Source organism: Oryctolagus cuniculus, chromosome 11 (genome assembly GCF_964237555.1).
Source record: "Oryctolagus cuniculus chromosome 11, mOryCun1.1, whole genome shotgun sequence".
NCBI classification, from domain to species: Eukaryota; Metazoa; Chordata; class Mammalia; order Lagomorpha; family Leporidae; genus Oryctolagus; species Oryctolagus cuniculus.
The window spans coordinates 67,482,280-67,494,516 of record NC_091442.1 but is presented as its reverse complement, the minus strand read 5'-3'; the positions used below and the strand labels follow the sequence as shown (position 1 = coordinate 67,494,516).

Genomic DNA, 12,237 nt, shown 5'->3' with positions numbered 1-12,237 from the left:
ATCCCCATTTTTTTCAACTTGAAGAGTTAGAAATTACTGTATACAGTATACCACTTTATACAAACTTTATGAACAATGTACTATCTTTAGAAATGTAAACCCAGGATATACTGTTGATATGGAAGTAGATCCTGAGAACACACTTCTTATACCATCATTCTTTCTCTATTTCACCTGTAATCATCTCCATATTCTACAAGCCTCTACAATCTGTGTAAATAAAGTGCTCTTATTAAATCAATTCTCTAGCTTTCCTTTGGGAAGTCAGGTATCAATAAATTGTCCTGAGGTTTCCAAATCAACACACATTTGGGTAATCCAATGCTGCTCCAGGCTACCACAGTCAAATGTCAGAAGTCAGGACATGGTGGCCAGGATGAACAACTCAAGAACATAGGAACCTTGCAAGTGACACTTGAAGATTAGCCAAGCAAAAAATTACATAAAATAGAAAAAAAAATAAAGAGAGGGATGATTAAGCATAAATTTTTAAAATTTTATATTAGGAAGCTGTCAATATTTATTTCATGGATAAGAACCTAACCATAGCAATAAATAATGTTCATAAAGAGCAAAAAATGTACAAAGAGAGCCCCATCTGATGGAAATCATATCTTCTTCACATTCTGTCCATTCTTGGGTAAGACAAAGAGAGAAATAAGGCATGAAACATAATGAGTGTTCAGGGATAACTTAACAAAACTAAAAATTCCAGGGGAAAACATGGTTTGGAGACACTGAAAACATTTAAGGTGTTAGTACATATATGAGAAGCTACTGAAGGAGGACTAGCAAGAAAGTAGGAGCAACAATTTGCAGTATAGAAAGGAAGTTCTGGAATGCAATATTTTTGCTCAATGTTTCCCAGTTATTAGCTATCAAGTTCAAAAACGTAATGTTTTCTAGGGGCTAGTGCATGGTGCAGTAGGTTAATCCTCTGCCTGCGATGCCAGCATCCCATATGGGAACCAGTTCTAGTCCTGGCTGCTCCTCTTCCAATCTAGCTCTCTGCTATGGCAGGGGGAAAGCAGCCTCAGAGGATGGCTCAAGTGCTTGGGCCCCTGCACCCATGTGGTAGACTGGGAAGAAGCACCTGGCTCCTGGCTGTGGATCAGCGCAGCTCCGGCCATTGTGGCCATTTGGGGAGTGAACCAATGGAAGGAAAACCTTTCTCTCTGTCTTTCCCTCTCACTGGCTGTAACTCTACCTCTCAAATAAATAAATAAAATCTTTTTAAAAAAACATAATGTTCTCTAAACAGGAAAGCTTGTTTGGATAAAACAAAAGTTAGGACACAAGAAAGCCTGTATGGACTGAATATCATACAATGATTGGGCATTTTTAAAGCGAAACAAATTCTATCTTCTGTATGATGCTCTTCTTGGACTCTCTTGTTACTCCAGCCAACAAATGCTCTCTTCTTCCCTTTATTGTTACCCACTGTTAGGTCATACATGTTTTATTTCCAGCCCTAAGTTCTCCCTCCAAGCTCTAGTCTCACATTTCTGATTCTACTACACATCTCCAAGTGAATGTCCTACCAGGACCTCAAAAACTCAAACTTCTGGAACAAAACATAATTATACTTCCACCACAAATCTGCTCTGAGTTCACATTCTGTCAATTACCCCTACTTAAAATATAATGACCTTTTAATCATCTCTTTATTTCCCAATACCCACTTAATTATTTATATCTGTCCAATGAACTTGAGCAACACTTCTCTAATGCCATTACTACCACCCTAATTCAAGACTTTGTTCATTAACAAAAATTCTTAAAAATTTCTTCATTCATCCTATGGTTTGTATCTCAATTCACCCTCTGAATTATCAGATAATATGATCTATATTTAAAAAAATGACTGACATTTTAAGGATCAAAAAGCTTCAATCTTTTTTTTTTTTTTTTTTTTTTTTGACAGGCAGAGTGGACAGTGAGAGAGAGAGACAGAGAGAGAAAGGTCTTCCTTTGCCGTTGGTTCACCCTCCAATGGCCGCCGCGGCCGGCGCACCGCGCTGATCCGATGGCAGGAGCCAGGATCCAGGTGCTTTTCCTGGTCTCCCATGGGGTGCAGGGCCCAAGCACCTGGGCCATCCTCCACTGCACTCCCTGGCCATAGCAGAGAGCTGGCCTGGAAGAGGGGCAACCGGGACAGAATCCAGCGCCCCGACCGGGACTAGAACCCGGTGTGCTGGCGCCGCAAGGTGGAGGATTAGCCTAGTGAGCCACGGCGCCGGCTTCAATCTTTTTTTAAAAGATTTTTTTAATTTTTTTTATTTATTTGAAAGAGTTACAGAGAGAGGTAGAGACACAGATAGAGGTCTTCCATCTGACTGTTCACTCCCCAGAGGGCCGCAACAGCCAGAGCTGCGCCAATCTAAAGCCAGAAGCCAGGAGATTCTTCCAGGTCTCCCACGTGGGTGCAGAGGCCCAAGAACTTGGACAATTTTCTACTGCTATCCCAGGCCATAGCAGAGAGCTGGATCGGAAGTGGAGCAGCCGGGTCTCGAACCAGTACCTAGATGGGATGCCAGTGCTTCAGGCCAGGGTGTTACCCCACTGCGCCACAGCACCAGCCCCAAAGTTTCAATCTTATAGCTTGCTTTCCCAGTCCAAATATGCCAGCCTAACATTAAAAGTTTTTCATGTTCTAGGACAACTCTCATTTTCCATCTTTACATTTTATCATTCCACTATTCCCCTTCATTTTTCTTGATGTCTTCTCTACGTCTGCCCACTCTATCTAATCTAGTAAATATTGGATGCTCAAAAAAACGTTGATTCCCCTCCATACTGGTTTAGTATACTCTCATTTCTCATACCACCTAAAACTTCCTTTCATCCTACTATATAGTTAGTCTTCACACATGAAATCAGAATGTTCATAGAAAATCCTGTATAACTGGCCGGCGCCACGGCTAACTAGGGTAATCCTCTGCCTGCAGCTCCAGCACCCCGGGTTCTAGTCCCGGTTGGGGCACTGGTCCTGTCCTGGTTGCTCCTCTTCCAGTCCCGCTCTCTGCTGTGGCCCGGGAAGGCCGTGGAGGATGACCCAGGTCCTTGGGCCCTGCACCCGCATGGGAGACCAGGAGGAAGCACGTGGCTCCTGGTTTTGGATCAGCGCAGCGCGCCGGTCACAACGCACCGGCTGTGGCGGCCACTTGGGGGGTGAACCAACGGAAAATGGAAGACCTTTCTCTCTGTCTCTCTCTCTCTCTCTCACTGTCTAACTCTGCCTGTAAAAAAAAAAAAAAAAAAAAAAAGAAGAAGAAGAAAAAAGAAAATCCTGTATAATCTAGAAATAGATAAGAACTAAAAATAAAGGCATGTCAAAAGAAATGTCAAAAGAAAAAGGTAATGGCAAACAGGAGGACATTAAAGTTTTAGAATAGATGAAAAAGTTGGAAAAAAAAAGCTGGAATCATTACACCTAGAACAATGAATGCTAACAGCCTCTCAGAACCAGTCTCAGTGATTCATTGACCTATTAGAATGTATAGTCTAATGAAGAAAATGAATACATATGGATTAAGTATAACACAAGATGGTAAAAGTCGTGCTCCAACTAAGGTTCAATATAAGTGGGAGAAGGCATTTAATTTAGCCTGGCAGTTAAGATGCCTGGGTCATACATCAGAGTGCCTAGGTTTGTTTCCCAGCTCTGGCTCCTGATTCCAGCTTCCTACTAATGTAGACCTTAGTAAGCAGTCGTGACGGCTCAGGTGATTGGATCCTTGCCATCCATATAGGAGACCTGGATTAAGTTCCCAGCTCCTGATTTCAGCCACGGGCCCAGTACCAGTTGTTACAGGCCTTTGTAGAGTGAAGTAGGAGATGGGAGTGCTCTCTCTCACTCTTGCTGAATTAAATTTTCTTTAAATTAACAAAAAGAAAGATAGAAGTAGATAAGAAGAATAAGTTCTGGTGTTCTATTGCACAGTAGGGTGACTAAAGTTAACAATAACATATTTTATATTTCAAGGAAACTGGAAAAGAGGCTTTTGAACACTATCACTGAAAAAAACTGATAAATTTATAAGGTGACAGATATTCTAATCACCTTGATTGGATCTTTATACACTGTATACATGTGTTAAAACATCACATCATACCTCATTAATACATACAGTTACTAAGATAAAATTTTTTTTTTCTGACACGCAGAGTAGACAGTGAGAGAGAGAGACAGAGAGAAGGTCTTCCTTTGCCGTTGGTTCACCCTCCAATGGCCGCCGCGGCTGGCGCACTGTGGCCGGCCCACCCCACTGATCTGAAGGCAGAAGCCAGGTGCTTCTCCTTGTCTCCCATGGGGTGCAGGGCCCAAGCACTCGGGCCATCCTCCACTGCACTCCCTGGCCACAGCAGAGGGCTGGCCTGGAAGAGAGCAACCGGGACAGAATCTGGTGCCCCAACAGGGACTAGAACCTGGGGTGCTGGCGCCGCAGGCGGAGGATTAGCCTATTGAGCCGCAGCACCAGCCAAGATAAAATTTTATTTAAAATAAATGAATTTTTTAAAAAATGGCCTAGAATCACAAGGAAATTACAAAAGTCTACAAGATGAGGAAAGTTTCACAAAATACCAATTGATAGAGGATTTAAGGACTTTGACTTGTTCTGAGAGAACAGTTTGAGGCAGCAGGAACAGCCTAAGGGAAAGGGAAAGGTAGAGGTAGTAAAGTGCTAGATGTGACAAAAAGCAAAATAACTGATGAATATTTGGTGCCTAAATTATTATTATTTGGACATCTCTACCACTGATCAGTTCTAATGATCTTGTCCTAGAGTGCTATATTTACTCAGTTTTATTCAATGAATTCCTGAAAGCATCCAGATGATTATCTGCAGAATGGATTAGTTGTCATTACCCAGGATTTTCACAACTCAGTTGGAACCCATGCTATAACTACTGAATATGGTGTTATACTCCATTTACTCCCAAACAGGCTTCCTCTAGCTTTCCTGCAACAGCATGAACTGAATAAATACCCCAGAATCCCATGTAGGTGTCACGTACCACATTCATATTAAAATCAAGAGCTAATTATATTGATGTTGTGGTGATGCAGATTAAACTGTGGCTTTTGACTCCAGGATCTCATATAGAAATAGTGGTTCAAGCCCTTACTAGGGGCCAACGCTGCAGCATAACTGGTAAAGCTGCCGCCTACATTGCCAGAATCCCATATGGGTGCCGGTTCAAGTCCTGCTCCTGGCTGCTCCACTTGCGACCCAGCTCCCTGCTGTGGCCTAGCAAACCAGTAGAAAATGGCCCAAGTCCTTGGGCCCCTGCACCTGCATGGGAGACCTGGAAGAAGCTCTTGGCTTCGGATTGGTGCAGCTCTGGCTGTTGCGGCCAGTTGGGGAGTGAACCGGCAGAAAGAAGACCTCTTTCCCTCTGCCTCTCCTTCTCTCTGTGTAACTCTAAATTTCAAATAAATAAATCTTTAAAAAAAAAAGTCCCTGCTCCTCTGCTTCTGATCCAGCTTCCTGCTAATGTACTCCAAAAGGCAGCAGAAGATAGTCCATGTACTTGGACCCTTGCCATCCATGAAGGAGACCATTCCCGGCTTTGGCCTTGCCCAGCCCTGGCTATTGAGGCCATTTGGGAAGTGACCAGTGGATAAAAGATCTCACCCTTCCTCCCTGTTTCTTCTTCACTTTCTCGGTTGCTCTGCCTTTCAAATAAATAAGTATAAAAAAAAAAAGATCTAATTATACATTTTAAGATAAAGAGTCCCAAAACAAAAAATGTAAAAAAATACAAAAATAAAACCATATAAATCTACAGATAACTCTAAAATTACAAGAGACCATAGGGGAACAAATCTATGTGTCTCAAACTGTAGGATCAGGGCTCAATAATTTTGTCTCTCCTCTTGCATTACCACTGAATATACAAATGCCCATAAGTTGCTGAGCAGCCACATTCAGCCATAAAAAGCCAAGGGAAAGGCTTAGAAAAAAAAAAAAAAAGTCAAGAGAAAACCATGAAGCAAAGAAAAGCAAATACTACTGGAGACAGGAAATGTTCCAGGTTTTCCAGTCCCTGGTCCCAAGCCCTAAAAGGGCCTGTCTGCATTTGGCTTCCAATGGTCTTCCAACAGATTCCTTTCTTCTTTCTTTTGCTAAAACTAATTCAAGTTAATTTCTACCCTCTGCAACAGAAGCTAAAATGAGGCAATAACCAAAATCATCCATGAAATCAACTGGTTGATTGATGACAGGTTTGTTTTTTTCCATATTTTCTTTTTATTTCTACTTCCCTAAAAGCCATAAATATGACTTTGGTGTGTTAAATAAATACCCAAATAGGGATGAGGGTTTGTGCTGAGCACTTAAAAAAGAAAATTTATCATTTCAAGGAAAGAGAAAACATTGAATATTGAAGGTAAAACCTTGAGTTCCCCGTACAGCTATAAGAAATGCTAACTTATATATACAAAACCAATGAATTAATTAGACAGAAGATCTGATTCAGTCTTCTCTGAGGTAGGATCAAAAATTGATAACCAATGTAGGGCATTTAACCTGGAATACTTCCAGATAATTAGCCCCAGCCTTTCCAACCACAGGAAGGTTTGTTAGCTCCCTGGCTGTACCCCCAGCACTGATTCAGATACCAAAACTGAATTATCAAATTGCATTAGGGCCTGGGATCACCTGTGCCCAAACAGCAGTAAGGCATTTACCTTGTGAAAATAACCAGTAACATTCTGCTATTATGTGAGGGGAAGTGGGGAAGACAAGCTTAGTATTATAGAACTCTGTCTAGGTATATGCCACATATCAAGACAATCTAAAGCAGATCTGGACTCCCCAAAGCCCAAATCCACACTGATCCACACCCATCAGATAGGACTAAAGGTAGACCAGTTTAACATGTGTCACAAGTCAGGGACTGACAATCAGAAACAATAACTTCTTGTAGTGGGTGGCTCGCCAGGATTACAAAAACAAAAACATCATGGGAATTAGAAGGGACAAGGAAACTATGTCCAACTCCATCATTTTACAGAGAAGGACACTAAACATCGGAGCCAAATTCAACCATATATTAAATGATACAGGTGAAGGTAAAATCCAAGGGATTGTGACGGGAGATTATGATAGAAGAAAAAAGTGTGATTTCCTAAAATGGCTCTTTGATTGTTTAAAATATATTGTTATGAAAAATCAATTTTTAATAAGTGATAAATGTCTTAGAAAAATAAATAAATCCTACTCTTGGGATATTCTTTTGGATAGTCTCATTGCTTGAGCAAATTAGTAAGGACTTTTGACTTAATGGGTTAACATTTTAGTTAAAATATTGGAACAAGCACCTTTAAAAGCAAGAACAGCATGTTGATTCAAACTTTCAATGACGTTGTATGCTGCTACCTTGGCAGACAGGCAGCTTAGGCACTGTGACAGAAATCGAAATGGCAAAGAGCTATTTATTTTAATAAAAAAAAAATCCAGACATTCACATAGAGCCCCCATAAAAGTCACCAGAACACAGATCAATATATCAGCTGGGACCAGTTAAAAGGATATATATTTAAATGGTTCAAATAGAAACTTGGTGTTCAAAATTACTGGCAAGGGTCCACAGTACAGCGGATTTCAGTCTTCAAGGGCCATTTTACCACAAGTATTAGTCAAGTCAATTCACTGCTATGGCCAAAAAAAAAGGGGGGGGGGGGAGGGTAAAGCCTACAAATATTTCCTACAATCCACTCTTTATTATCCAGCCCAGTGTTTTTGAGAAGCCCACTGACAAAATGTGAAGTTAGAACCTGTTGTGTTTCCCAAGAAGTATATCAAAGTTACTGCTAAAATATGAATCTATAAAAAGTATGTCTTTTATAAAAAACATTATTACTCAGAAAGACATGAAGCTGATACCATTGCTTAAATTAGTACTTATAAAATTCACCTTTAATAAGTTATAAATTATAAATACCTGCTATCAATTCAAACTGACAGTTTTACAGGTTATATGAACTCTTTAGATTTCTTTATAGGCAAAACTATCTTTTAAAATCTACTTTCTCATCAATGCTACAAATAAAAGTATGAAGACATAAACCAGAGGGTGCTGAATATAAGCTATACCTAACAGAGCTGGCCTTCAACTAATCTGTAAACTCTAACTAGCTGTATCTTATTTCCACAGTTTTGCCTATTGGAGGAAAAAACAAAAGCAAACTAAAACGTCCTAAGTAATCTCAGCTCTCAGGAATGAATATGTTCTTCCATTCCGGATAAAAACAAGAAGCACTGACCACTAGTCACTCGTCAAAAACGCAAAAGTTCAAGCAATTTCAAATTTACCTTAAGCCTTACGCTGTCGCTTCCAATATTGCTTTGTGAAAACCTTATATATTAAAGACTCCTCCCTAATATTTTCCACATGATTCAACGAAAGCTATCTTTAACATCTCACTGCCACGACTTCAGACTGCTCAGCGCCCTAAGCCAAATAAGGCAGGAGCAGCACTTTTTCATTCATATCGTCTGACTTGCCATAGTCCAATTCGAAACTTAAAACACAAGACTTGGATGCCCTTTTCCGCTTACAAACAAAACAAAACGGGCACCTGATCGACCCAGGGAGCTGTTCGATTTTGGCCTAGCAAACGCCAGCTGGTCCCGCGGGAGCCGGGCCGGCGGCGCGGGAGGCGCGGAGGGCGGGGGCGCGGCTGCGCCTCTGGGTGCGCCCCTCCTCAGCTCCCGCACGCACGCCCGCCGCTCCCAGCGCCCCACTCCCCCACGCGACGTGCGGCTGGCGGCGCGGGCCTCACCTGTGCGTTCCCACGCCCGGGGCCCGTTATCTGGGCGGCAGCTCCGGCGGGGTGCCCCAGTGCGGAGCGCCGGGTTCCGGGGTGGCCCCTGCTGCGGGCCCCGCGCCCTCCGGAGCCCGGCCGGCACCCCCTTCCTGCCTCCCGCGGGCCGCCCCGCCAGACTCCTCCTCCCTCGGGGGCCGGCGCCGGGCGAGAGGAGCCCGCGGGCTCAGGTTCGCCCCGGGGACGGGATAAGGTGTCAGGGAAGCGGCCAGACGCCTCCCGTCGGCGGAGGGGAGGAGGGAGAGCCAGCGCTGACCTCCTTCCCCTGCGCCCCTCAGCGCCAACGACAGGCGCAACCCTTCTGCGCCCCTAATGGGCTCAGGCAGCGGGTGTCCCCGCAGGAAGCCGAGGGGGCGCCGCGGGCCCTCGGAGGGGCTCCGGGGTCGGGGTCACACCCTAACTTGGCAGGGTCGTGGTGGGGGAGCTGAGGCGCTGTGGGGAGGGAGCTCGAACTTACCGGATTGCGCGGCTTCCCACGCTGGGGACGCGACCAGGCAGAGGCAGAAGCAGAGAGAGAGGGGGCGCCGGAGGGTCCGCCGCGGGCTCATGGAAAGGCCAGGGAGCCTCCGCCGCCGTCCGAGCCGCCCTTCTTCCCTCCCCGGCTCCCGGCGACGGACGGGGCGGCGGGAGGCATGACGGGAAATTCCTGGGCACGGGCAGCCGAGTCCAAATATGAGCATAGGAGACGAGCGAGGGAGGACCGGGGAGCGCGCCGGCCGCGGACGGGGCCGGCTGCCCGGGCCTCGGCGGCCGCCAACTCCCTCCTCCTCCGCTTCCCCCGCTTCTCCTACAGGCGCCCTGAGGCCGCCGGCTGCCAAGAGCGCCCGGGAGGTAGAATCTCTCTGCCAAGGGCATCCCTTCCCAAAGCTGGGGCTCCGGAGCAGAGACAAGCACCCCTGTCCCCTCGCCGTTCCACCTGAGACCCCCCCCTCCCCCACGAAGGGGTAAGAACGATGAGACAGCGAGCCAGGGACCAGTGGGAAGACGTGGCAGGGTTTGAGGAGGGCAATCAGTTGAGAGCTGTGGTGGTGAGGGGATCAAAAGTTGTGGCAAACAGTTCTCTAAGTGTAGGAGAGGAGACTGGAGCATTGCTGCCGGCTACGCAGGTGAGCCCGGCTGCACATACCGAAGAGGCGTCGTAATCCTTAAAATCACCTGTCCACCTGCCTTCCAGGTGAGTGGGACTTCTACACCGGGGAGGGCGGGATGTGTGAGTGTATGTGTTTTCTTAGCCACCATTGCAAAAGGGGCCCTTCCTGAATTTATATTTGAACACCATATATGGAGTCGAAGCAGGCTGAATGTAGTCTACTCTTTTTGTCACACCAGCTAGATGCTGAAGCTTACACCCATCTGCCTCTCCACCTCAAACCTGTTCCATCCCTCCATCACACGCACTATTTCTGCGCTTATTGTAGCTTGTCTAAAATACAGTGTTAAAATGTATTCTAAAGACTCTAGCTCTGATGGTCAGAATGTCAGTCCCAGATGCTTAATTACAAACCCAAGCCTGTAGCTGCCTGACTTTTCTTGGCACTGATTAACTCCTCTGGGAATCAAGTCCAAATGACCCTTAGCTTTTTATGACAACAAATTTAAGTCTTAATTAATGTAAATTTTTTTACTAAAAACAATGAGATAGGACCTGGAGATGTATAATGTTATGTTATTACTTACAAACATTTTAAGATGCTGGAGAAATGATGTATTGATGTAAAATACTTAAGGGGTAAATGTCAAATAGATTTAGAGCATGGATTATTCTAACATGCAGTAAAGTAATGGTAATTTGTACATCACACTATTTGTTTGAAAATGCTGTATTTGAAAACTAGAAACCTTATTTCAAAACAAATTCAATTTTGGCAAAGTATTAAGGCCCATAAGCCAAAAACCAGTCCATTTGCAAGTGGCTCCCCACAAAACATCTGGTATTGTAAAACGCTATATCCCATGAATTACGTCTGGCAAATGGGCAGATCTCACCCTTAATGTACTGGCAGTGATGTTGGGACTAAGGGCAAAGGACCTAAGTAAACTAGAGGTAAACAAATTTAATACATTAAGTGAGAAATCTAAATTACACATAAAATTACTGTTTAATTAGCTACCTAGGACCTGAGTAGTTGAAAGTACTCAGGAAACACTAGAGTACTTCGTCCTTTTCCTCTTTTATCGTAAGCATCTGTTTTTCTTCCCCCGGCCCCCAAAACACCTAGCATAGTTCTCTGCCCATAGCCCAAGTGTTTATAAACAAAATTCAATGAGGTGCAAGTGTCTGGCTTAGTGGTTAAGATACTGCTTGGGATGGCTGCATCCCATATCTGAGTGCCTAGGTCAAGTCCAGGCTACACTCCCCTTCTAACTTTCTGCTAATACTCACCCTCAGCGGCAGCAGATGATGGCTTAGGTAGTTGGGTCTCTGCCACCCACAAGGGCGATCCAGATTGAGTTCCGAGTCCCTGGCTTTAGCCTGGCCCAACCCTGCCTGTTGCAGGCATTTAGGGATTGAACGAGGGGATGGAAGTATTTTCTCTTTCTCTCTCTCATATCATTTAATCTTTACAAATATCACTGAGCTTATTATTTTATCTCTGTTTTTATAGCTAAGGAGACTCTTAAGTAATATGCCACCAGGAAGGGGGTGAAGTGATATTGGAATTCAAATCTGATTCTAAAATGCATATATTTTTGCCATACTAATCTGTCCTGCTTTCTCTATGTTTTAAAAAAAAAAGCATGCAAAAATTTTTCACTGGGTTCTTGCAGCTTTTAGGAGCTGGTGTGTACTCAGGTTACTTCAAGAAATGAAGGTAAAGGATAGCTGTGGAAGTAAAACCAGAGACTTAACTGCCTTGTCAGCTCATCCGTTGTGGACCTGGGTGTGGGGCCTGTGCCTTTTTCAAGCTGGCGAAACAGAAAAGGTTCCACTCTCCGACCACATTCCTACCACTTTTGTAGTTTGACCACTGATATTTTAATCATATATTTCAGTGTTCTCTCTAATGTGTTTTTTTAAATAACCAAAATGGCAACCATGTTAATGTACTACTTTATTATTTTTTAAAGATTTATTTATTTATTTGAAAGAGTTACACAGAGAGAGGGGAGGCAAAGAGAGAGAGGTCATCCATCTGATAGTTCACTCCCCAATTACCCACAATGGCTGGAGCTGCGCCAATCTGAAGCCAGAAGCCAGGAGCTTCTTCTGGGTCTCCCATGTGGGTGCAGGGGCCCAAGGACTTGGGCCATCCTGTACTGCTTTCCCAGGCCATAGCAGGGAGCTGCATCAGAACTGGAGCAGCCGGGTCTTGAACCGGCGCCCATATGGGATGCCAGCACTTCAGGCCAGGGTGTTAACCCACTGCGCCACAGCGCCAGCCCTCTTAATGTACTACTTTAAA

General features: G+C 44.3%; 1 protein-coding gene across 7 annotated transcripts in view; it reads right to left on the bottom strand.

Annotated features, from left to right (window-relative positions):
• Positions 1–9,517, bottom strand: part of MSRB3 (methionine sulfoxide reductase B3) — a 216,883-nt gene extending 207,366 nt beyond the window's left edge. For 3 of the 7 annotated variants that reach the window (XR_007919714.2, XM_008256743.4, XM_051846398.2), the window contains exon 1: positions 9,291–9,513. Coding sequence is in view for 2 of the 7 variants with exons in the window: in XM_008256743.4 (XP_008254965.2) it covers positions 9,291–9,513 (223 nt within the window). In the remaining 5 variants the exon portion in view is untranslated. Of the gene's footprint in view, positions 1–8,321; positions 8,359–8,791; positions 8,925–9,290 lie in introns of those variants that run through there. The other 4 variants (XM_008256744.4, XM_051846403.2, XM_051846401.2 and 1 more) reach the window with 4 other exon arrangements.
• Positions 9,518–12,237: the final 2,720 nt, after the last annotated feature.